At 34.4% G+C, this 26,819-nt stretch overlaps 2 protein-coding genes across 4 annotated transcripts; one reads left to right on the top strand and one right to left on the bottom strand.

Moving 5' to 3' along the window:
* The first annotated feature begins 1,193 nt into the window (after positions 1-1,193).
* Positions 1,194-10,758, top strand: LOC145634975 (U11/U12 small nuclear ribonucleoprotein 65 kDa protein-like). Its single transcript, XM_081686295.1, has 11 exons — positions 1,194-1,755; positions 2,675-2,746; positions 2,882-3,106; positions 4,988-5,069; positions 5,156-5,335; positions 6,146-6,310; positions 6,423-6,584; positions 7,675-7,762; positions 7,964-8,022; positions 9,252-9,317; positions 10,058-10,758. Exons 1-11 carry the CDS (start codon positions 1,565-1,567, stop codon positions 10,139-10,141), a joined length of 1,374 nt encoding a protein of 457 aa, XP_081542421.1. The 5' UTR covers positions 1,194-1,564; the 3' UTR covers positions 10,142-10,758.
* A 643-nt stretch (positions 10,759-11,401) lies between these two features.
* LOC145636160 (uncharacterized) lies at positions 11,402-23,883 on the bottom strand. Of its 3 annotated transcripts, none has more exons than XM_081687633.1 (10): positions 23,689-23,883; positions 22,603-22,757; positions 22,386-22,520; positions 20,800-20,910; positions 20,256-20,537; positions 19,746-19,945; positions 17,822-18,095; positions 13,405-13,515; positions 12,029-12,217; positions 11,402-11,926 (listed from the first exon to the last, which is right to left on the bottom strand). In XM_081687633.1, the coding sequence occupies exons 1-10, from the start codon at positions 23,870-23,872 to the stop codon at positions 11,579-11,581; spliced, it is 1,989 nt and encodes a 662-aa protein (XP_081543759.1). In that variant the 5' UTR covers positions 23,873-23,883; the 3' UTR covers positions 11,402-11,578. The 3 variants fall into 3 exon arrangements, with proteins under 3 accessions (XP_081543759.1, XP_081543760.1, XP_081543761.1); XM_081687634.1 differs by having other exon boundaries at positions 20,256-20,534; XM_081687635.1 differs by having other exon boundaries at positions 22,603-22,739.
* Between the last annotated feature and the right edge of the window lie 2,936 nt (positions 23,884-26,819).

The following is a 26,819-nucleotide window of genomic DNA, read 5'->3' as shown; positions in this document are numbered from 1 at the left end:
GGAGTATTGTTTTATTGAGGTTTTAGGGTTATTAATGCAGAGTATTATTTTTGGGGTTGAGATTTGATTATATTTGGGTTATTAGTATTTTTTTTTAAGAGTTGGGATATTGTGATCGAATTGTTATGTTAATTTGGAACATGTGCCATTATTGAGATACTATTTATTATCAAGTTTATGATTATTTGATCAAGTATGAGATCAAAAGGTTGAGAATTATTATTTTGTTCTTGGTTTGAGGCTCGACGTGATATACCTTAGTCCTTGGCATGCTGGTAAGAGGATGATAATCATGAGTTAAGAATGAGGTACAATCTTTGTTATTTATTTTTCTATGGTCCCCTGCAGTGGGAATTGACCCGTATGTGGTCTGGTTCAGTGTTTTCTAGTTATTGGGAGTATTCAAGTTTTTATACTTGTTGGTTTTATTCGAATTACCCATGTCCAAGGCTAGGTATAAAACAAAGAGCATGCCACACTTATGGGTTATATGAATTAATTGAGTAAAAGTTCGTATTATTATTCGAGGTTGAGTTGTTAAAGGTAATTTTCAGAGTACAATGTGTAATGTAGTTTCGAACTACATTGTTTAATTGATCTAGTAATGTTAATTATTATATTATACTCTATATTCTGATATGTGGTGATTACTCAGCTTTTGCTGACGTGTGTGTTGTTTTGTTGTGCTACTTGTGTTTGCGGCCATGTCTTTTTCTCATGGTGGCCTTGCGACGATCTATTTTGGAATTTGTCCTTAATGGTGAGCAGTCAAGTTTGTCTAAGCAGGTTGATCAAGTGGTCGTAGCTAAAGGAGCTCAAGTGTTTCGATTAGTTTGTTATAACAAATTTGTAAAGTTGTATAAATAGCTCACTTAGATTTATTGGGTTGTAATTATTGGGATTTTTGTAAGCCTTAACACTTGACAGGTTGTTAAGTGTGGTGGTAATACCTCCGATTTAGGTGTATGCCGCAATTTTATTTAAATGTTGTCTATTTTTCATTTATTTATTGTTTATTATTAGCTAGTAAATCGGGGGTGTTACACGTCCGTTAGTCATTTGGGCAACTGGTAACATTTTTATTAAACTCGGGGGGCATATGGTGAATTTAAAAATTTTCATAGCGATTTAATGAATAAAAAAACTAACTCAGGGACATTTGGTGAAAATCCGTTACAATTATTGAAAGAATTTGGTCAAATTCTCACAAAAAAAAAAAAAAGCCCAATTCAATTTTTAGGGTTTCAATTTCTATGATTATTGTTTAATTTTGAACAATTATTCGATTCCTCTACATCTCTAAATTTTTTGATAATAGAATTTTTTTTTTTTTTTTTTTTGAAAGATTGATAATTGCATTATTGATTTCAATAAATTTTGACAAATAGTGAAAAGCTGAAATTAATCGAAGACTTCACGGAAAAAAAAAAAGAAAAAGAAAAAAGAAGTAAGCGGTTGTGAAACAAAGACCCAAGAAAAAACGTCGTCGTTTTACCCAAACAGCATCCTGCTCCTGCAATCACGCTCACAGCTCCTTTCCTTCTTTTTCATTACAATTATAATCATGAACCCCAATTTCCCACCAAATTATGCTCAACCCCCAATTTCATTTCACAATCAAACAATCCCAAATGAATCAAATTCAGATTCTACCCTATTAATTCGTCATCTTCCTGAAGCTATTCCCTTTGATATTCTTTCCCGCCTTTTCTCTCATTATGGTGCTCTTGCTGCTCGCCCTTGTACTTCTGCAAGGTCTTTTTTCTTACTTTTACTTGTTATTCTTAACTTCATTCTTGTTAGATTCGTATCGGGGACGATTTTAAATGACGATTCATGTTAGCCGACCCCAAATAAGACCTTGTTGTTGTTGTAGTTGTATTGTTGTTTAGAATCGTTTGAAATTAATTTGCTTTGTTGTCGTTTTGGTTGGTAAAAGGGTAATATATATTGATTAATGTAATACCCTTTTGTTAGTTGATTTTAAAATTCAAATGTTGGTGCTGTGATATGGAGTTTTTTTTAGTGGGTTTACATGAACGTATCAGCTCGTTTACACCCAGAAGGAGACGGGGCGGGTTTCATGTATAGACGGGGAGGGTATTACATTAATATTGATTAATGCAATACCCTTTTGTTTTTTGTTGTTAAATCCAAATGTAGTTTTTTTGGTGGGTTTACATGAACGTATCAGCTTGTTTACACCCATAAGGAGACGGGGTGGGTTTATGTATAGATTGGTGGGCTGTCTTGATTTGATGGAGTAATGCATTTGGGAATTTTCTTTCTTAATCTCGTTATAAATTTGTTATTTTTGATATATGATTGTAATGTGGTTCTTCTGATGAGCTTAAGATTAGACTTGAAATTGAGACTACTCTAGTATGTAGTTCATGGTAATAAATTAATAATGTGTTAAAAGTGAGGGAAACCTTTGCAATGGAATTGGGTTATTTGCTTATATGAGTTATATCTAATCGTGGACCTTATTCAAAGCTTTCTTTGCTGTATTGAACTGTTTTGATAACAGACGAATTTATAATATATAACTTTTAGAGAAATGAAAAACCAATTTGTATTGGTATAATGGTATGCTGCTAATGGTTTTTTATTACACTTAGAGAACTGTTTCTTTGGATTTTGGACATCATTGTAAATTTCTACATGTTGTCAGGTTAAAAAACTGTGCATTTGTGGACTTCAGGGATGAAATTGCTGCCTCACATGCACAACGCCAACTTAATGGGTAGGCATTTCAGATTTCATTCTCAAATATAGAATTCATACTTTACAGTGTTTTCATTAATTCTAGTTGAAACCAGTTAATTGTCTCTTGTATCAATTTTTGATGATGAGGAGCTTCATTGTTATGGTGGGTTAGGTTACGATTTCTTGGCAAAGTCTTGTCAGTGGAGAAGTCTAGTAAGCCTTCAGAGGACAACAAGCAGGTTGGAGGTGAATCTGAAAAGAATACACTGAAACCCTTAAATCAGGAGAACGCACAGAGTAGAGATGTGCAAGAAGGCTCGAAGTCAGCCAGCCAGCTTGCAGCTGAGCCAATTGCTGAAAAGCTTGGCATCAATTATCCATTTCCTCCTCATATAGAGTATGTCATCTGTAACTTGCTACATCTATTGATTGTTTATGCTCTTTAATCTATGTGACAAGAATGAATTTGAGGGGCCTCATCCAATTTGTTGGCTGTGGTATAAATGTATTTACAGTGTAACAGTAGACTATTTTAGTTGAGGTTATTTTTTGAGAAATTATGGAGATAATAATGTTGGAATGATTCAGGGAAAGTATCAAAGTATAATATTAGAGTAACTGACAAGACACTTAACATATACTCCGTCCAAATTTTATATATTTATGGGACTTTGGGTAGGTGTAACTGTGTAAGATAGTCAGTGAGTTACACTTTAAGTTTTAGAAAGAGCCCTGCTACTTTTTATCTTGCACCTTATTATATCTTTGAGGGATAAACAAAGTAGCCTCCCATGGAATTTCTATTTTTAGAGGAGCCCACATGAATGGTATTTGGGTGTGGTCAAGCCTTTACTGTACAAAACTCTGACGACAAAAGGGTAAGACCCATTGGATACTTATAATTGTCATTCTTTCTATGACTATCTTTGAAAATCATCAAATCTCAAGATTTCATTGTACTTTAACCCAAAAGTAAGGAGAATTATAACATTGTAAAGCACATGGTGGCTAAGTGGCTAAGTATCTTGCAGCAATTCTAAAAGGCCTATTAAGGTTCTTTTCTCTGTTGCATCTTATGACTTTCTATGGAAGAGATAAGTGGTCAATTCTTGCATTGGAAGTTGACTCATCATAGTAGAAGTTTGTGTTGTTAGGCTTCGATGAGCTATTGCTGACTTTATGAGGAATGTAAACATGTAAAGAATACATAATTTTGCTTTTTTGTGGGTATTCTAGCTAGATATCAATGATAGGTTTTTACAAGCTCGACTATTTGATCAAGTTTCATTGTGAACGAGGTCATGGTTTTGGCTCTTATTGGGCTCATGCTGCCTTTGCCATTTGTTTACAAAAAATGAAATTGATCACCTGGTATCTAACATGGTGTGAATCACCTCATGCACAAAATGGAAAGCCTATGCCAGAAGATTGAAATTTGGAATTACATTGTCTTCAACACTTGGTTTCAGTTTTTTTTTTTTGAAAACCACTTGGTTTTGGTTTTAAGTTGAAGCTATCTCTGTGGTTTGTGTGGTTTATAGATACTGAAGTGGACTGATACTTTTATATCTTTATAAGACCTCACAATACACAGATTAACATATGGGGAGTTGCCCACATAGCTCTTTAATGTTTTGGATACATGAAATTTGATTGCACCAGGTTTCTGGAATATTTTTCCCTTATGCATTGTAGTTAGACTTGTTACATATGGTGTCTCAGGTTTTGACTAGCAAATATAAATATAAATATAAACAGGAGAAAAGTACTAGTATAATTTTTATCTCTATACGTTCTTAATCTATTCATTATAGGTTATGGTGTAAACTGCTAAAATATTTTGTCGTCTCGGTGTTGGCTTTTGTTTCTTTTGTCATGAAGGAAAATGTTGATGCTAATTCTTTACTTTGGTACTACTTTGGTGTGGCCTTGAATTTTTAGTTTGATAAAGCTGTATTGCTTGTACGATCTTAATCTATTCATTATAGGTGATGGTGTAAACTGCTAAAATATTTTGTCGTCTCGTTGTAGGCTTTTGTTTCTTTTGTCGTGAAGGCAAATGTTGATGCTAATTCTTTACTTTGGTGTGGCCTTGAATTTTTAGTTTGATAAAGCTGAAATGCTTGAAACTTGGGAGAGTACTAATGTGAAGTATGGGCTAAAAATCTGTGTGCCCTTATTCTATTTTCCCTTTTAGGCCTTAGAGATGAAACTTGGGAGAGTACTAATGTGATTCATTTACACTGATGTTTTGATATTTTGCACTGTTCTGTTATAGGTATGCTTATCCTCCTCCAGATGGAAATATACTAACCAATATTCTTAATGCTCTTATTGCTGTTCCTCCCTTTTATACCCAGGTACTCGTTCATATTCTGCCTATTTGACTATTTCTTCAATATTTTAACTGTTGATAATCATTTTTTACCTCACTCCTTTCTTGTAGGTGTTGCACTTGATGAACAAAATGAACATTCCAGCCCCATTCCGTATGGCACTACCCACTCCCCCTTTACCATCTACACCAGCTCCACCTCCACCTCCACCACCGTTGCCCTCAGTAACTGAAAAACCTCATCAAGGAAATTTGTCTAGTGATGAGTCAGAAATGGAAACTTCGGATGAGGTAATCATCTGATTTATTTACGTGTGTTTTGCTAAATAAAGTGCCCTTGATCATATTGGTAGATACTGCTAGCCGCTGCATGATTAAGAATTTAAACTGGGTTTTGTAGAATGCCAAATTTGCACTAGAAAATTCATTGTTGCATCAATCATAAGGTCTTCTGGGCTAAGGTTCCTGGGGAGGGGTGAGTGCATGCTAGTGATTCTATTTTCTTTGTTACGTTGATGATCAAAGATTTAAGGGTTAGGAGGCAATGAAATGGCGAGCTCGGCGAAGAAAGTCATATTGACCAAAGTTGAATACTCTAGTTATGCCCCAAAATTCTTATTGTTAGGAGCAGGTATAGGAATTATTGTGAAAGAAGATTCTTACTTCTTAAGTGGAGCAATTTCTTTTCTTTATCTTATATATTCACAACAGAGGTGGTATTTGACTATTTTCCATGTTACGTAGTTTGACAGTTTGTTGACAAAGAAAAGTTGCTTAAGTTTCAGGGAGACATACAGACAGTGGCTTTCTTTTCTTGTGAATGATTGATTGATTGAAGTATAAGCTCATGAGTTAAGGCGAATTTTATGATTTTGGAGATTAAGTAGGATTGGCTGGGGAAATGGTTAACTTGGCTTGAAATGACTGGTAATAGTTAAGCTATTGTTCTTGAGATAGCTAAGTAGGGGCTATCTATCATACTTTTACTTTTCTATAATAAACTGATTGAGATTGGGTAATTAAATCAAATCTAGAACTAATCTTTTAGAGAATGTAAGTATATACTTTATTTCTTTCTTTTTTTTTTTTTTTTTCCTTTAGGAGGCTGATAATGATGCAGAAGCTCCAAAAAAAAGGATCAAGCGTGTAGTTATTGTTGGCCCTGGCATAGACAAAGATGTATCTCATGAAGCTGTTGGACTTAAACCCGCCACTCTGGTTCCGAAGGAAATTCCAATGATAAAGAAGAAAAACTCTGTATTACAGGTCAATTCAATTGTTTTGATATCCCTGTCAAAAAAAAAAAAAAAAAAAACAGTGAAGATATATGTTCCTTAATCTGAATTTTGTACAAGTTTTCATGTGTATGTGGATGCAGATCAAAATAGTCCCGAAAAAGGTCCAGCATGAGGTTCTTACTGATAATACAGTCAAAGAGTCTGAAAAGCTGGAGTCTACAGATATGCCATATGCAACCATTGACCAAATAGAAAGCCAGAAATTACCCCCTGAGGAGATACTATCTCTCCCAATGTTCAAGGTATATACTTTGGGGTGCTCTGATGTGTATGAAACTATAAACTACGGCAATAGTAAACGTGTCCTTTGTTTCTTTTAAGTTGCAACACTCCTCATTTCACGCTTACCAATGCATTCAATCACTAATATCTTTAATTATCAGTAAGTAAAATTTTGATATTATGAAAGCATAAATGTATGGAAATCTAACAAGATCCCACGTGACTTAATTTTTGTTAATTATATATCATTAATATTAGTTTAAGTAGAGTATATGAATAAAACATGACTCAAAGTGTTACAAGTAAAAAAAAAAAATATGAAGTGAGTTAGAATCTCTTTTTCTTTTTTTAAATTCATTTTTTATATCAAGTTTGGATAATTTAGTCTTGTGATTTCACGAATAACTTTACAACAATTGTTTGTACAATTGTCAATACCATTGTGTGTGTGTGTGTGTGGCAATGCTTTATTGAAATTGCGGATATTGAAATATTTAATGAAGGGGCTTACAAGATACCGATACTGGTCATGTGTATTACCAATAATTTGGTGTTGGAAAAATGAGTTCTATGGGTCCTTAAATCTTGGTTAGTACCCCGTAGATAATTTTCTCATATGGGCAGCTGAAAATTTTGCTAAAAGTCCATAACAATTTTTAATTGAATCTACTTGATTTAATTTTCATGTTTGATGCATAGCGTTATATGTTGATCAATTGCACTTTGCATGAAGTTAATGTACATGAAATCATGTGTGTATGAAACTTGGTTTCCTCTTAACTATCTCAGACTGCTCAATTGATGAGCTTAATCAGAAGAACTTGATTCGATAAGTGGATGTGGGTTATCAAATTTTTAATTAATCTTGTAGGCTGACATTGTTCCACAGTCTGCATGTCACTTCTTTGAACCTGATAAAATATGCTTTCTGTTCTGTAAGCATGTCATTAAACAATTATGCAATCGCCCACAAATGTTCGACAAGATGAATTTTCATCCATTCTTTTGATTTACGTATTGGTTAGCTATATTGATTTCCTCATCTTTATGTTTTATTTTAGTAAATGTAAATATTTTATTATGCTAAAATCATTGTTTCTGCATTGCTAGAACTATGCTGCTGGAAATCCTGCCACAGTGCTGTACATAAAGAACTTGGCAAAAGATGTGGTTCTGGATGATTTTTATTTCATTTTTGGTGAGTTAGAACAACAACGTTAATAATAGGTGGAATATTTCCCATATTATATTTTCATATTTTAATATGCTTTCCTTGCCAATTGAACAAACGTATTGAAAAGTGAGTTACTTTTATCATTTTCGATATTTAGGACTTCCTATATTATCTATTATCTATTTCCTAATTCCTTGTGCCTTCAATTTCTGTATATTAATGCAGGGTCATTGTTTGGGAGCATTGATGCTGCTAAAGCTGGTCTTAGTGTGAAATTAATGCAGGTCAGTTGTTACTTTTCTAGCCTTTTAATCCTGTATCAGTTTATCACTCCTTTCCAATGCAACTCTTGAATATTGGTGGTTTATTTGGGAAAATTCTGAAAAGAAGCTACTGAATGTCTGATCATGACTGCCATTTTACTTCTCTAGGATATGTATTAGTTTTCATGATCTAGTTATAGAACCTGTTAACTTACTTGAAATTGTAAAATTCTTGTTTCTTAGCTCTGAATAGGCTGAGAAGTTCTTTTTGGCTGGCTTTAATTTTGGCAATCCCTTAATTGTTATGCTTTACAAGGATGAGAATTTTACAACTCTACTGCTCATATTGTCTTTTAAGTTTCTTCTGGCTTCCTTTTCCGGGGCCTGCAGAAATGCATATTACTGATGTAGATTGTGGTCAAATCATACTGTAACACAAAATTTGCCTGTATTTAACTTTATCTTATTTTTCTGTCGCACTAGTTTTTTAGCATATCAATATTCACAAAATTAAAACAAGTTATCAGAGACATCAATCTTTGAGCAGACCAATATTTGAGCTAAATGTACTATATCTCATATAATCTGTTACATCATGGCAATTTAACCAACAATTAGTCCATGGCAATTTAACCAACAATTAGTCTGCCTTTTTAAAGGTGAGAATATGATTTATTTTATTTATTTATTTATTTCAACATAAAGGCAAATAGGCAATTATCTAGTCCAGAAATCTAAGGGAAACTGTTAAGGACCCAAGGAAAGTAATCTTTTATTGAAGGTGTCTACAGTACTGCAACTTTTATGTACAAAGTAATCCAAATGAACTTATCATGAGGTTCTTGCCTTGTTCTAGTTTTTGTTCATATAACATCATCAATATGATATTATGATATGATTCTAGTGCTTTGCTGAGCCAGTTGACTTCAAAAGTTCAAATAGGCAATACTATAAACTATACTGATTTGCAGACAAGCATGTGTCAGGATGAGATAGATTTTTGAAGGGAAAGGAGGGTGAGGGAAGATAGGAATGGAACCACTGTGGAGAGATGGTTTTTGATATTGATATATTTGGAGGCCAGCTTTGACATTACTGGAACCTAGTATCGATGTGGTGTTGTGCTTTGGGCATTAGTTTTTCTGTTTCATATCTGTTTGGAGTAATGCAACTTTTTTTTGGAATGTAACTCCCTGAATATTTTTTATTGTTTTTATTAATCCAAGGAATATATAAACTGAGTCTTTCAGGAAGGAAGAATGAGGGGGCAAGCATTTGTGACGTTTCCATCAGTTGAGTTAGCACACCGTGCTCTGGTAAATTAATCATCTTATATACCCCTAAAGTTCTCCTTGTCGTGCATCATTTTTTTTTCCCACATGACATTTTTGGTTGAAATTTGAATAAGTAGATTTATGTGATCCTCCACATTTTATCCGAACATAGGAAGCCAAGTTTTATAGAGTAAAATTGGTCAAGAAATCAGGCTTGTTAATGGAACTTTTATCTTTCAGTTTCTTATATTGATTTGAACCTGAAAGCTTACAATGGAATTACTCAAACTTCTGGTTATACTGGTTTAATACCATTTTGCATCTTGAGTGGAGCAATGTTACTTTATTCGTACTCAAGGGGTATAAGACCTGTAATATCACTATACTAAACCTGAACTCATCTCACCTGTCATTTTTGAAATTTATGCCTGAATTATGTGTGACGTGTCATGTTTGTTTGAATTTCCTGTTTCCCAATTTCTGAGTTACCCAAATTTTAAGTTTATTTTGATTCCTTGGCATTATGTATTTTGTTGGACCCAGAAAGTCTACTCTACATTGCTTGTCACAGTGCCTACATTCCTCTCAAATGACTAGTACGCCGCAATTTGGTGATTACTGGTCGAACTAGTGGTCATGTTTTCATCTTTGAAAACACCTCTTCCTTTCTATTATTATTTTTTTTTATTGGTTTTCTTCTCTCATTATATTTTACCAGCAATTAATATTTTAACTTTATTTAAGCATAGACTATGTATTAATTCCCGTTATGATGTGTGCAGAATCTAGTAAATGGCTATGTCTTCAAGGGCAAGGCAATGATTATCCAGTTTGGCAGAAATCCAGCAGCTAGCAAAACAAGTTGAATGTATTGCTTCTTGGAATTGGAAGTTTTCTGTATGATTGGCAATTTTGGTTACATTGCACGCATGATAACATAAGCTCATCTACATTGGCCATGGCCCATGGGACTGGTACTTGATGAATGTCTGGCCATGGGAAACCCTCCTACTCCTCAAGACCGTTGAAAGAAATATGGCAATCATCATGAAAATTGGCTCATATTATCCAAGGCATTTGAATTCTGCTCGCAAAATACGAAGAAAAGGACATACAAGACATTTTCATAAAAACAAGTGTAGAACTGATTGGTAGCTAGCATTGGTCCTTGAGTGACTTCACATATGTATAGATTATTGTAACATCCACAGCTCCATATTTTTAAAGAAAATTAGGTTTCCTCTTGTGAGGAGGGCTTCCTAATATGTGTTCTCTTCGGTTTCTTGTAGTCAAAGCAGCACAACCACTACTGGTGCAATCCTCCTTCATCAACATGATTCCAATTCCATTGTTCTCCAAGGTTGCCATACACGCAACCCCTTTCAAAAACCAGAAACTACCCGATTGCAATTTTATATAAAAATATTAGTTGTAATGAAATTTTGTAAAAATATAAGCATGCTTCATAATGAATAGTTGAATACTAGCTTTACTAACGTGACAAGATCAATAATTCCATATTTCCATGAATTGATCTTTACATTATTAGACCTACTCAGACCAGTTTAGGTGAAACTACCAAACTATGTGGGTTAAGTCTTGGCGCATAACGCCTATTGATTTCAGCGCATATAGAATGATAATTTTGCAATTAAAAAGTACTGTTCAGATAACTTATACTTAGTGGCACATTATATATGCATAATGATGCATTATAATGTACCATTAGAGAGTCAGCTTTTTCCAAAAGTTGAAACTTATATGATGGTAAAAAGTACCACTACACTCGTAATAGTCCACAAAACATACTATTCAAACAAATTATATTTTAATGGTACATTATACATGCATAATGGTACATTATAATGTGCCACTAAAGAGCTAGCTTTTTCTAGAAGCAAAAATTGAATCAACGGAAATTACTTCCTTACCCTCCTATTTACATAACTCGCCCATAGTTGCTATGCGCTCAGACTCACTCAACTATGTTCACAAAATAGTTTTCAAGTGATTATATATCTTGATGGTCTAGACCAAAATATATATACTCTTTTTGGGAAGGAGTAAACGGCTATTTGGCTAAAGAAGCTCCCTGCTCAGAATTGGCATGCCTTGCCAATCTTGACTTAAACATGGTCTAAGAATAGGCTTTTGCACAAGAATATATGATTATCAAGCATACGTATTTGTTAATTTATACATCGAATTGGAACCACATCTGCTGTAAATTTTACGAAGACTAGTCTACAGCTACTGTAAACTTACAAAACCTAATCTACAAAATTGAAAAGCAATATAGCAAGTTACTTGGTAACCTCCATAACACAAACCCTGTCAAGTGAACACGCATCCAGTAAGCTCTGAAGTGAACAGTGAAACTCATAAGAGTTGGGTGTGGATGGTATAACATCTACCCATTCCTTGTTAATCAACTCAACATGTGAATAGGACTTCAAAATGGCATCCAAGGGGAGTTTCTCCATCTGTTTCACCAACTTCTGCATAGATTTCACAGGCAGTATCACGTGGAAGTTATCCTGAACCTCTCTCTTATCATCAAAAGTCACAAGTCCAATATCTGCTTCTTCTGAATGCACAAAGCCCAGAAAAATAGGATTTCCACACAAATGGCTTCGGCTGATGCTGCACACCTATAGGAACGCCGACCAAAATAATGAATAAACAGAAGGTTCACATGATCATATACAACCATATTGCTCATATGAATACAAAAGCTGGACATAATAATTTACCTCAACATACTCTACCCCTGATTTGATTAGATCTTCCAAAATATTATTGGATGCTAGTGCACTTATTGTCCCACCAAATCCGATTGATGATTGGTGTACCTCCCAAGGTGACTTCATCAGTACTTCGTTCTTCTGTTCTACTTTTGAACTGCTAACTACAGGAATTTTCTCCTCTTCTAAGAATCTCACCTGTTTGCAAGTTATGAACATAAGAAACAAATTTTAAAAATCATGCAAAAAAGAAAAAGAAAAAGAAAAAGAAAAAAAAATTGTAAAAATCAAACTGCCCAAGTCTAACTGAAGTTGTGTTCTATCACAATAATTGGAATTGATGCCATTCCGACATGTAAAGGCCATCTTGTAAGGAATTTCATCTTGGTGGTCCATGAAAGGTTGTCATGTAACAAGGCTTCTAAAATCACACAACAAGATCGATTACACATTGTTACTTTAGATGTTACAACATAATAAAACACAGGTATTGATATAGGCTTCATTATTGTCACCTTCAACGCCATCAAGTCCACCTCATACCCAATTCAATTCACTGTCAGCGATCACATTACATAAATTATTGATCCTCTTCAGGCTTCGCTGTTCTCCATCATTGGTAGAATTATTAAATATCAAATATTTTTCAAGGAGGATGGGGCTATCAAATTGGATTGATATTGGATGAGGAAACCATGTAAATGGCAGTTGTGAGAAGACAAGTAGCAAGTTCTGGTAGAAGAGAAGAGAAGCAGCAGAAATAGAAGAAGACAGAACTGGAAATTCGGTATTATATAATTGTAGGTCTCAAGTCCAGAATTCAAACCTACAAAAGGAAACATTTTTTGTCCTAAAATACTTGGTGTTTTTCCCCCCTAAAAACCCCCCTCCCTTCTGAAACAGTACTTGGAACTCATCATATAAGGCAGGGGTACTGTGTCAGACTCGACTTCTATATGAAAATTTCAATGTATGTGGTCCAAAATGAAGCTTAAGTGTGCATATATATGTTAGTATGGCGGGGATTTGATACAGGTACATGAGGTAAAAATGTAGAATGAAGTTCGAGTGCAAGCCAGCCAGGCAACCCCTCAAGTTTTATAAGCATTACATACTTGGCTAATTGCTACTTCTAATGAAGACACTTCATAAACCAACATATAAAATCAGTAACCAGAATGACAGGTAAAGCCAACAATTCTGCAAGATATATAACTGACGTATAAGAGCAATTTTGCAAAAAATATATAAATAAAATAATGTTTATTTTTTTTAAAAAAGCAAAGAATAAATATATAATGTTGCAGGAAATTGTCTATTCTTGGCAAACAAATATTTAGCCACAAAAACACTAACCGTTAACGCAAAAGTTATTATCTACCCACCTTTTCCCGGCTGAAAGTAAAGTAGTCATGAGTTTCAAATAGCTTTTCAAGAAGTTGAATTTCCACAACTGGTGAAATGAAGATAATTGATACAGACTCGCGCTGTTCTGCCTGCAACAAAAAGTTGACAATCATAGAGAGGCGTCTTCCATCAAGGGGTCTCCATAAACAATATTATATATATATATATATATATTCTGCCAGCAACAAAAAGTTGACAATCATAGAGAGGCGTCTTCCATCAAGGGGTCTCCATAAACAATATTATATATATATATATATATATATATATATATATATATATATATATATATATATATATATATATATATATATCAAAGTATAGGTTATGTGGGAAATAACAATATTGACACATATGATTAATTAGTTTTTAGGAATAACTGTTTTTAAATAAATTCAATAGATGTTAGGTACTTGTTTACAGGAGTCATAAGCTTATATGTAATTTTCACTATAATCAAGACGTGCAACACAACTTAGCTACAATTATTTAAAAGCTGATAAAAAAAATTGACACATGGTTAATTAGTTTTGAAGAATAACCGTATTTAAAATAAATTCAATAGATAATAGGTACTTGTTTACAAGAGTCATAAGCTTATATGTTATTTTCACTATAATCGACACGTGCAGTACAGAATGCTGATAAATTGCAGCAACATGGAGAACCAACAGTGCCTTGAGAACATTTTAAATAAAAACTCATTGAAGCCATCGCAAGTCTTTCTTAGTATGTGTGATGAAGTAAATGGATCTTTCATTGACATTCTTCTCTAAAGAGGCCAAAGTGAAGTCTGTATGAAATCAGTAAAACTATCAGCAATTGTCTAATTTGCCCACTACTTCCTCTACCAATTTCAAATGGGCATTTTCCACCTCTCAATGATTTTACATTGAGGTTCACTTCTGCGTTAAACAACTAAACTATCTCAAAGAGGCATTTGACCTATAATCATGCAAGTCCACCTTTTCTAAAATCTAAATTATGTCCGTATATTATTGATAGAGAGTAGAAACTCATTGGTGCCAGTTCATTATTATTCATTAATGATAGGGCCTTTAGGGGCATATCTATGCTATACTTCAAGCAAGCATCAACAGGTGGAGCAAACAAAAACATTTAATTTCAAAGCTCAATTTCTTGTCAAGTTTGGCAAGAACTCCGTACTTTATTAGTAAGCATTGCATTGTGATGGTTTCATCCCAGGTCACCAACTCATCAGGAAATCCATAAGATTAAGGGGCCGAGAACAATGGTCCCAACTTATCATTTTACTCCGTTATATATCCTACCTCACTTAGAAATCATAGAAGACCTCATCTTTGCTGATGCTATCATCAAAGCAATCAATAAGCTCCTATAACTTGTTGATAGGGCCTGATAAGTTTTAGATTATTTCACTTACTACAGCCTTTGACGGGCTCCTGTTTAGTTTGTGTGCGGCTGTTTCAAGGGAATATCCCCAGAATGATATAGGAAGATCAGCAAGACTCATAATAGATTGACCCATATCTAACAAGGTTCAATTTCTCCTTCCAACTGTGGTGTTATGGTAGAGTTAATTAAGAAAGGATTACACAATCCCTTCGATCATCATCGAATTCTTGGCTCAAATATTCACCAACACAATTGGATTGAAATACATTAATTGTCTAACCAAGTTGGTTTTGTACTTAATTTTTGGAATTCTTCGAACTTTTCAAAGGACTATTTTTGCTTCATCAAGTAGAGATAGCCACATCGACTTAAATAGTATGAGTAATGAGGTAACTGAGCATTTAAACTCACATCTGTACGAATGAGTGCCAAAAGATCATGGACCCTTTCACCTTTCCACCAAAGAGCAATTTGGTCACGTTTCCCAATAAGTATGACTCATAAACATCAAAAGATTCATAATTGAATGATGAAAGGATTCCACCCTTTTATAATTTTTTGATGCGCTTTTGGTTAATGAATCATCCTACAATGCCATAGGTAGGTAGAATTCAAATCATTTGTTTTTATTTGTATAGAATTTTCTAGAACATACAAACCATTGATTATTTTGCAGTAGCATATTATTGTATGAAACAAAACAAATTTTTTCTCGTATGTCAAAACAACAACCTTTGGAATCCAAAACAAAAACAAGTACTGAAATAATGTTTTTCGTAATATTATAAACACAATAACAATTATTAAGAGTCAAAATGAGTCCTAAATAGAGTCGTAAATTGTAGCTTCCAACAACAAGTCAAGCAACTCTTGCTCCATTGCCAAATCGAAGCTTCACTTCTCGCTTCACCGGCTTCCTACTTCCTACTTTGCTGGTGCACGTTGTACTACACACGATGATATTCCTTGAGTAGTCTTTTTGATTCGATTGAGATTGTTAACCAAATTGGAGAGTATATGAAGATAGTTATGAGCAAGTACTTTTATTGTGATGTGGACAACTACGAAAAGGTGTATTTCCATTACAAGAACGGCGTAATGAAAGGCAAAGAGTTACATAGTATTTATGTTGTAAATTAATATCATTTCAACTTATATTTGGGTATTTTATACCGATTATGGTACTCACATAGTTAAGCATTGTGGGACTGTAGCAAAGTAGGAAGCTGGCGAAGGGAGAAGTAGAGCTTCGAGTTGGCAATGGAACCAGAGTTGCTGCACTTACGATTGTAAGCTACAATTACCGACTCTTCAGAACTCATTTTAGTTCTTAATAATTGTTATTATGTTCCTAGTATTACGAAAAAACATTATTTCAGTAACCGTAGTAATTGTTTTGGATTTTGAATGTTATTGTTTCGAAATAAGAGACAAAAGCTGTTTTGTTTCATACAATAATATGCTAGTGCAAAGTTAAACAATGGTTTGTATGTTCTAGAAAATTCTATACAAATTTAAAACATACACAGTGAGAAAAGAAAAACAAATTATTTGAACTCAACCTACCTATGGCATTGTAGGATGAGTCGTTAACCAAAAGCGCATTTGAAAGTTACAAAAGGATGAAATCCTTACATCATTCGATTATGAATCTTTTTATGTTCGAGAGTCATGTTTATTGAGAAAGATGACCAAATGCCCTTTATTGGAAATGGTGAACGGGTCAATAACCTTAGGGTACTCATACATACATATGTTTGTGAGAATATGAGTTTAAATTTTAAAGGCAATAGGTGCGTTTAGTTATTTCATTATTCTTACTAACGATATAAGTCGGCTATCTCTACTTGATGAAAAAAAAAAGTCGGGATCCTTTGTTAAGTTCAAAGAATTTCAAAATGAAGTACAAAATCAACTAGGTAAGCCAAATAAAGCTTTATGATTTGATCGTGGAGGTGAATATTTGAGCTAAGAATTTGATGACCATCTAAGGGATTGCGGAATACTTTTCACAAACTCCACTAGGAACACCATAGTTGAATGATGTGTCAAAAAAGAGAAATCGCACCTAAGATGGACGATCCATGACGAGTCTTGTTGATCTTCCTATATTATTCCAGGGATATGCTCTTGAAACACTAAACGGGAGCCCATCAAAAGCTATAGAAAAGACTTCATATGAGTTATGGACCTGAAAAGTTCTAAATTTGTCAATTCTAAAGATTTGGGGTTGTCAAATCTATGTAAAGAGTTTACTTACAAACAAACTGGCAACCAAATTAGAAGAAAGACCTATCTAGGGCCTCTCCTCATGTGGCCGGCCAAGCAAGGGAAAATAAGGGAAGGGGAGTGTTTTAGGCTTGACCTAATTTAATCTAAATTTACAAGTGTTCTTTAAACTATATTTAACCTAAAAAAATCAACTTTATTTGATTGGTCAATAATTAATTTTTAGAAATCTCAGAAGACCTAATGCTACCATTAAAGCCATCATTCAGCAACGAACCTATTCTTTTTTTTCTTCCAAGGGTGGAAAATAATTCTTCCAAAGGTTCCTTTTTATAGAGAAGAATGCCACATACCTTCCCCCCCCCCCCCCCCCCCCTCTGCTAATTCCATTGTTCCTTGTCGCTCAAACAAAAGAAAATGAATCTTGAACCCTGATTTCCTTTAAAAGATGCAGAAAAATATAACCAAGAAAAATCCTGGAGGAACCAGTAACTTACAGCATATTCATGTAGATTTAGGATGATGTCACTTGCAATTCACAAGTGCAAGAAGATTTAGATTGAAGAGGGTAGTAACAATCATAGTGTAGTTAGGGTGGATTAGAAACAGGAGAATTTGTCACAAGATAGAAGAAGGTTAGTAATAAAGAATATAGAAATATCACAGATATGTCACATAAAAGTACATAACAATAGCATATGGCATATGGTAAATACATCTAAGAGTCGAGCAAAGTACTTGAATCACCAAGAAGTTCATGAAAGTAAACACACACAAAAAAAAAAGCACCTGTATCAATGTTTGCTTGTCTGAAAGCAAAGTCTCCAGGTGGGAAATGGTTGGATCTTCACCATTTTCAAGGTGCTTCTCTGGATTTTCATTGTTTACGACTAAGACAGTAGCAACTTTGCCTTTCGATATGAGATGGACTCCTGTTTTTCCATGCTCCGAGTATGCATCAAGTTTCTCCATGCTTATGTTTGTGAGGTACTTTTCTGGTATTTTCAAAGGATTTCCACATTTCCTTGAGGCAACATCTGGCAGATTCTCACCAAGGTTACACCTACACATATCAAGGCAGTCAAAGAGAATGAGAAGCAAACTAAAACACCCTTCTAGAACAATACACTGTACAATTAATAGTATAGACTAGTAGAGAAACCCTTTCTGTGCACAGCTAACTGCAAAGGATAATTAGCATAAAATGAAATTACAAGACAATCTGAAAGGCATTATTAACTATAATTTCCTATTAGATACTTAAAAATCTTACTATGAACTGGATATGCTATCAGCAAGTTATATATATATATAATCCCTAGCTCAATTACTTACCTCCAACATGGTTCACTTAAGAAAAAAAATGTGTATCTATGTTTGTTTGGAAGGATCAATAAAAGAAAGTTAAGAAGTTTATATGCATCGAATTCAAAACATTTTTCCAATAATCTTACAACTTACCTAACTGTCCAAAACACCAATTTGACCAAATGTTAATTTTGCTGAATCACCATGTTTTGGAACAATATCCTTTCTAATAATATTCATGCTTAGCTATCATGTAATTAAGCTCACTTAAGCTATTTGGCATGATTAAATTCCTCTACTCTCATTTCACACCATCAAGCAAAATCCAGATTAGCAAAAAATTTAGGATTTTTTGATATCCCTCCATAGTGATTTCCTCTTTTATTTTTCCTTTCATTCCTCTTTCTTACAAATAACATTTTTTAGCTGGATTCATTTTCCAAGTGCGCTAATGCTTCAATGTTACGTAGGCCACTACATCATCATAGATCATAATAAATCATGCATATCATTTAAGCATATTGCATCTAACCTTAATTGTATTGATACTGAGAATGATACAGACAGCTACTGATTGTCAAAAAAAAAAAAAAAAAAAGATACAGAGAGCTACAATTTATCACCAGTGCTAGCAAAATCTATAATAATAATAACTTCCCTTTGAAAAAACTAATTCCATGAACATCGCCAAAAAAAAAAAAAAAAAAAAAAAAACCTTTAAACTGGATGTACCAATTACTATAATCTTTTTTTAGTTCCCCTCAGGAGGTTAGCTGAAAGTGTCGTAATGCTATAAGATACAATGGCTTGGAAATACTTTTAACAACCATCAACCACAAGTACAACAATATTTGGAGTTTAAAATCGTACTACTCTCAATTTACCGCCTTTGATACGAGTGTTTATCTTAAAATGGTCAATTATCACTTTCCCATTACTTCATGGTGTGACCCATAATCTTCAACATACTTGTGCATCTACGTTATTCTTATAAGTGCACTAAAGTCGCCATTCCTCTAGTTGGTTCTCCATATTTTGTTAAAGGGATCTGCTAATTATTAGAGACCAACATTAACTAATTATTATCACACTTCAATGCATACTCACTAATTTGTGAGTAAACAGTAATACAAAAGAATAAAACACCTCAATTGTGGCACTATCTACAGAATTCCCACATCAATATGTAAGAGAAACATGCCTCTTCCTTACTGTACAATGATAATGGCTGTCTCAATTTTGTCATCAAAAAGCATCAGTATGCATTAGCCAAGAGCATCACAGCAAACAGCATTGAAAAATGTACTCATGTATCTCACGATCTCACCCAACCTCCAGTGATAATAGAAAGTGTGACTCGCTGATAAGTGATGCACTAAAATAAGAATAAGATGCTCAAACTCACCCATTAATGGGCTTCTTAACAGCTTGTAGTGCCTGCTGAAGCAAATTTAAGTTCACACAAACAATCTGCTCGGCAAGTAAGGTCCTACTGGACTTTTCTCCATATTGAAGCCCATGAAAGATATGTTGCTGGTCTAATTCACACAATTTCTTTTTGGCAGAAATTAGGCGCCTTTGAAACTTCTTTCTTTCTCTCCATTCCTAAAAAGAAGAAGAAAACTATTACAGGAGTATACATTTGCATGGTAGCTGCTAAAAACTCAAATTTCAATTTTAGAATGCCAGATATAAGTTGGAACGACAACAAATCTGATCCAAAGAGAGTCATTAGCGGATAAAGTGGTTTTGTAACAGCTACAAGATTAGGAAATATGGAACTAAGAAAATTTTTGTACATGACAAATTAATTATCTACAAGAAAGTTAGTAGCTTGTCATTGGGATCACTATTTGTTTTTATTTTTTTTTAATAGCTTAGAAATTACAAATCACGAGAGCTACAAATGACTTACAATTATACGTCTTTCCTTCTTAGACCTTTCATTAGAACGCACATTCAACTCCAAAAGTCCCTTTGGGGGAGTAATCTGCATCTCTCTTTTGTCCATGTCAACATCAGGAACTATTGCTTCAACAAATGGGATCCAAACAAGATGGCCTGACTCGTATTTCTCTGACTTCTGCTTAATACTTTCATCAGGGGATCCAGCGGATGCTTCAAGCAACACTTGTAAGAGATCATTCCCACCACTGTCGATGACACTAACAACAGTTCCCACTGATTCACCTGTCTCCTAGAAAGAGAAAGAAATCACCGATTGCCTTCCTGAAGATTTTACATGGAGGTCTTGGACTAGAGATACACTCAAAACACCTTTATTGCATAGAATGACATGACAATTGTTATCCAAATTCATTGCAGAAATGTCCATAGAACAAGTAAGAAGTAAAGGTGGATGTCTATACAAAAATTTAACAGAACTCTTTAGGCTTGTGACAAGATGCACATATTTTCATAAAATGCTACATAATATGAAAGAATTAGAAGACTCAAACCTTAAGAACAACCCTCATGCCAATAAGATCACGACTGTAATACTCGCCCTCTTCGAGCTCTGGCCTATCAATATTTCTGACAAGAAAAGTTGCCCCCACAAGCTGTCGAGCCTGATATAAATATAGTGTTAAGAAAAATCTTTAATAAGATAATGGAAATGAAGATAATGAAGATCAGAAGAGAAGAATTGAATTACAAGGGTACAGGCCGCACAACAAGCAACTGACTTAAGAAAGTTTAGTAAACCTAAAATGGAGTTACAGAATGGAACCTTAGAACAATTAGTGATGTTCAAGAAAACCCCTACTAAGAGCTTCACACCTAATAACCAGAGATCGTGATCAGATTTTCTCTTCCCATCTTATTAACGGATACATCTCAGCCCAAGGCTTTGTGTTGCCTTTGCTTACATTAGTTCATAGATGCAAGATCACTAATCTTTTGTCTCTTTAAAACTCATGGCCTAGTTTTTTCAAAATATGAAGAATGATGTGGATAGTATCATAGCAAGGGAAAGAATAAGAAATTTTGGATTAATTAGTACCTCTATATTTTTTTAATTATATTTTTACTTGTTCGCTTATCATGATGTATTTACATATCTTACCTTGAAGCTTACTGATATGAGTATTTAGGCAAATATTCCACAATTATCGCTAAATTTTCCTAAGAATTTCCTATTAAAAAATCTACTCTCATTATTCATTAAAACCCCTCTGTATTATTAAAATTTGGGTGTGTATGTGTGTGTGTGAGAGAGAGAGAGAGGGGAAGGTATAACTTTAGTTTAAGAGAACGTATTTTATATGCAACACAAGGAATATTACTTAATTTCATCTAGATTTCTACTATGCAACGCAAAATCTTCAATTCACCTCTAGCAGCCATATTGGATCTTAGTCTTGAAGAAAAATCATCAAAATGTTTCAAGAAAGCTGAGTCAGGAGATTAGCTCATGCTTGACGTGAGCACCCAAATAACACAAAATTCCTAAGGGTTTTACTAATCCTATGAAGTTGAATATTAGCTTTCTATGATAAGGATTATGGTATGAGAGTTATATTAGGATTTAAATTTTCAATTATTTTTTATTCCAACAACAGTTTAGGCTATATATATATCCCTAATATACTTGGTTATGTTGAGAAAATTTTATACAACTTAATTTACAATTTTAATTGGAGATGTTCTACATCACACCATCAACAATAAACCTTAATAATCACCAGCATAGCCATATTCAGTACATTTAGAAAATAACAGATTCATATATTTCTCACAAGATAAATTTACAAAAGAGTAACACTGGTAGAATGATTGTTTTTCTTTTCCTCCCTCATCCTTTACCTTACTCAGGCGGAAATGGATATTCATATTAGACTCATCAATCTGTCCCTCATGGTACTTGTATAGTTGTATCTAGATAGTTAAATTGGCTAGTCACAAGACTCTCACCCATAGAACGAATTCTTTTTACTTGCTTAGTGGTTTTTAATTCCCAGGTTTATAGAAAGAATTCTGTAAATCAATATGACAAGAGATGATGCTTTTAATGAAATTTGTGAGACAGAAAAATGATAAAAACCTGATCTACACTGTCAAAGCCGCTCAATTTAACTATCCAACTCTTACTTCCATGATGGCCTCTTCCTTCCTCGATCTCAACTTCAACAACTTCATCTCTTCCAGAATATTGTTGTCTCAACCATCTTTTTCCCGGCTAAGAAGAATGTAAACTTATGTTATTGAAACACTAGAGAAAATGAAGTTTCTGAAATTCTGGCTATCAGGATTGTACATACCGTTCCAAAGCGCAAGTCAGGAAAATCAGTGTTATGCTTTACACGAATCTCTCCTTCAAGCCCATGTACATTAGATACATAGCCAATCTCAACAAAGTCTAAATCTCCATTGTTTTCCTCTATTATCTCTTCAGCAGCTGAAGCGGAAGAAAGAGCTGAGAAAAACGATAATACATGGTACATTATTTTGGAAATAACAGTTGTTCAAAACAAAAAATGCCTCCATGATGTAAGCAAATGTTTATCATCTAAAGGGGATATTCTGGTCTTTTAAGCTAACCATGGAAGAAATGGCTTAACCTGAATATAATTATACGAAATACTAATATCTATCATGAGTTAACATATAAATATTAATCATTCATTATCGCCAGGTTCGTGACAAACTGAGAATACACAACCTATGTTACTTCAACTCTTCAACTCACCCCAAGTACCAGTGATCAGATACTTGGACATGGATATGACATTTAGACACTTCATTGTTCATTCTGAACCAAAATCACGCAGAAATTTCATAAGACTGCCCTGTCTTACACTTGGACGCGTAACCATGCCTAACACTACCAAAAAGTCTGTATAAACATATGACAACTACAAATTTGATGATTGAGGAATAAGTAACCTTAAATTCTAATTTTCATTAGTAATTTAAAAGTTTAAACCTAGGAAGGAAGCAAAAAATTATATGCTCCAAGTGAGACATTCAACTATAATAATCAAACACATACTTTCCTATTTTTGCAACTAACTTACTGCTACAACCAAAATAACTCAAAAAAAAATTCAATTCTTCCACAATTATATACAATAATTATAAGAAACCCACCAGTAAATTCAAATTTTCAAAACAAACTAGCATGAAATTCAACAAACAAAAATCCCAGAAATGAATAAACCAAGATAACCCAAACAATTTATGTTCCAGTAAAATTATTAGAAACCCACCAGAAATACATCAGTTATACTAAAAATTTCAAATTAAACTAGCATGAAATTCAACAAACACAAAACCCAGAACTATAAACAAGTCAAGCGATTAAAAGAGAAAATTAATGCAAAAATACTACAGGAAATTGGAAGTACCAGAGCTTTGTAAGGAAGAAACTTTAAGCCCATGAGTTGGTTGAAGACTAATGAGGCGCCATTGACATGGAATACGAGAAAAAGAAGAAGAGGGGTTGAAAAATCGGGCAGAGTACGAGGATTTAGGTGGAGAGGAGAGAGGATTTGAAGAACAGAGTAGAGAGATAGATGAGCTCTGAGCCATCTCTAACAAGTAAGAAGGAATGAAATGCAAATTTGTACTCGTATTTAATACGGAGTATTATAGAGCAAATATTAGGAAAAAGGAATAATTGTCAAAAATAATACTATTATAAAGTTTGAGCCATTTGCTAAAAACAAGTCAAACTTATAATTATTTCTAATTCTAAATAATACAAACTTTAAGGGATATCTTGAAAGAGTTGTGTCTTCGATAAGTGCAATTACTAGGTATATCAAGGATCACTATTATGGAGATAATAAGTTCGTTCTCTTGGGGCGTCATCATCTGTTGCTAGACTATGAGAGATGATCTTTGGGCTAGTCAAATGGTCCAAAGCCCGCTAAAATGGATCATATGAGGTCACACATAAGGGTATTGGGTTAAGCAAGTGAGAGGCCCATTAATGGGTCTCATGAGCAATTAACTGATCATGAAATGGATTGGGCTAGCATAGTTAGATTAGAATTAGGTTTTGGGTTTTTGACATGGGCTCTTATTTAGAGATGAGATATATAAATAAGATACATGCCTAGGGTTGCAAGCAAGCAGTCATAATTCACACACAGTGTATTTTGACATCAAGGCAACCAATCCCAAAGACCTTAATTCATCTCTCTATCTCACGGCTATCTCTCTCCTCCCCTCGTTCGTACGGCCGACCACCTTGGTGGCGCGTGTGGTGGTTCGTGGTGGTTCATGGTGATTCGTTGCTCGCACTTCTCCGTAGAAGGTTAATTGAATGGTTCAATTGCAACTAACTGTAGGGGATTATAGGTACTACGCAGCGGAAACAATCATGAATTATATTCATATAGCACCTAACCAAGGATCTCATGCATAACACATAAAGAGTAAGAATTATACCTTTGAAGCGTGATTCCACTAGCAATCGAGTAAGAACAAGGGAGACAAAGAACCTCAAACGTGATTCCTCTACTTGGTCCACAGGCACAGGTTAAGACCTCCACTAATGCTAGTTAGTCGCGATCGAACTCTTCAATCGACCTTCTACGGAGAGGTATGAGCAACGAACTAGTCACGAACCACCACGAACCACCGCGAACACCACCAGGGGTGGTCGGCCGCAAGTCCAGGGGGGGGGGAGAGGGGTGCCGTGAGAGAGAGAGAGAGATGAGGGAATTGGGATTTTGGTTGCCTTGATTCACAATTCACTGTAAGTTGTTTGTGACTCCTATGTCTGCAACCTTAGGCACAGATCTTATTTATAGATCATATCCATAAATAAGAGTCCATGACCAAACCCAATTCCTAATCCCAATCAGACCACACTAGCCCAATCCTGTTCATGATTAGTTAAATACTCATAAGGCCTAATAATGGGCCTCTTACTTGCTTAACCCAATACCTTTGTGTGTGACCTCATAGGATCCATTCTAGTGGGCTTTGGGCTATTTTACTAGCCCAAAGATCATCTCTCATAGTCTAGCAACAGATGATGACGCCCCAAGAGAACGAACTTATTATCTCCATAATAGTGATCCTTGATATATCTAGTAATTGCACTTATCGAAGACATAACTCCTTCAATCTCCCACTTGTCTGAGACAAGTGCGCAATATTCAAATTCCTTAAGTCAATGTGTGCCGATTTGATAATATGATTGCATCTCATGTCGTGATCATATTAGTCCACAAATCTTTTCTTGAAAACTGAGTGAGAATTACAAAACAAATGATTACTGTGTAATCCATTTGAGCACGACCATGCATTTTCTGAATTCTCCCTCTTCAAGGGGCCAAGACACATTCCTAATTAAATAGGTAGACTCAATCCAATCTTGTGGCAACCAAAGCTCCCACTCAATTTCAGAAATAATCGGGAAACACCCTTTATAATCTCCAGTTACGGGCAGACGTTTGAGTGTACCACAGCCATAACATCCATTGAATGAAATCAATGTTCCACTCATGTCAAAGGAATCCACTAATATATCCGGAAGCTCTATACTTGAACTTCAAAGTAGGTCTATAGTTCGATCATGCATCATTCATGCATATCCATGTGATTGACCGAGCTTCACTACGCTCCTATAGCCCATGAAACTGCGCTATCCAATCAATCTTACATGCTAGTCCATTATTAGAAATCATTTATGTCCAATTTAATGATTCCGAACTAGGAACTTAAATAATATATGAATTTTGTTCACTTGTGGGGTTTCATTCACCAGGTCATCAACCTGATGAGCCCATCTATTCATAATTATTTTGGACATTTTATTTAATTTCCAAAACCATAATTAAATAAGAGAAATAATAATTTCTATTTTAAACATAATTCTGCAAATTGATGCATTTCTCATGTAATATGTTTTCTCAAAACATATACAACTTAAATTACACAACTTGCTTCAATCCTAGGACTTTAATATGACTCTCATATCTTAGTCCATGGAAGGGGTTTAGCGATTTCTCACTCATATTAAAACTTTGCAGAACACGACCTTCCGCAGGTCAATGGTCTCATAATTGAGGTGATATGTCATATCCTTTTGTTTGGATTTGTGATGTGACTCTGGCTCCTTTGTTTTTGGGCAAAGGTGACCTGTTAGTCACATAACATTTTAATCCAAACTTACTCTATAACTATCTTACTATAGTTTAATACACGAATTCTGACATTGAGTATGCAACAGTGCTCTGCTTTGAACTCTTCAAGCTCACTGTCCTTTTCCATCCAGACACAAATATGCATTTAGATCACCATCTAGAATCATCTTGCCTGTTTGGAAAACTTGCATTCGTGTAACCTTTTGACAACTTGCTTAAATTACTAGAACTTCTTTTAGTGCTTCTCAAGCACTCAAGGACTTTTCTTGGTAATTCTCTGTATGCTTATTCTGAATTTTCTTGAATTCTGCTACATATGCACGAGTCATATGCAACTTCTTGTATTTTACTTTTCATGGCACATATAATGAATCCTT

Source organism: Chenopodium album, chromosome 6 (genome assembly GCF_948465745.1).
Source record: "Chenopodium album chromosome 6, dcCheAlbu1.1, whole genome shotgun sequence".
Taxonomy (NCBI): Eukaryota; Viridiplantae; Streptophyta; class Magnoliopsida; order Caryophyllales; family Amaranthaceae; genus Chenopodium; species Chenopodium album.
Note: the sequence above shows the minus strand (reverse complement) of the source record. Positions and strands in the feature narration are given on the sequence as shown.

What these genes read in the sequence shown, in the direction of transcription:
- LOC145634975 (XM_081686295.1), top strand. Translation starts at nt 1,565, where the DNA reads ATGAACCCCAATTTCCCACCAAATTATGCTCAACCCCCAATTTCATTT. An exon ending in CGCCCTTGTACTTCTGCAAG is followed by an intron (nt 1,756 to 2,674) that starts GTCTTTTTTCTT and finishes ACATGTTGTCAG; the next exon opens with GTTAAAAAACTGTGCATTTG. An exon ending in TGATTTTTATTTCATTTTTG is followed by an intron (nt 7,763 to 7,963) that starts GTGAGTTAGAAC and finishes ATATTAATGCAG; the next exon opens with GGTCATTGTTTGGGAGCATT.
- LOC145636160 (XM_081687633.1), bottom strand. Translation starts at nt 23,872, where the DNA reads ATGGCTCAGAGCTCATCTATCTCTCTACTCTGTTCTTCAAATCCTCTC. An exon ending in GCATGAGGGTTGTTCTTAAG is followed by an intron (nt 20,538 to 20,799) that starts GTTTGAGTCTTC and finishes TTCTCTTTCTAG; the next exon opens with GAGACAGGTGAATCAGTGGG. An exon ending in ACAAGCAAACATTGATACAG is followed by an intron (nt 13,516 to 17,821) that starts GTGCTTTTTTTT and finishes TTTTTGTTGCAG; the next exon opens with GCAGAACAGCGCGAGTCTGT.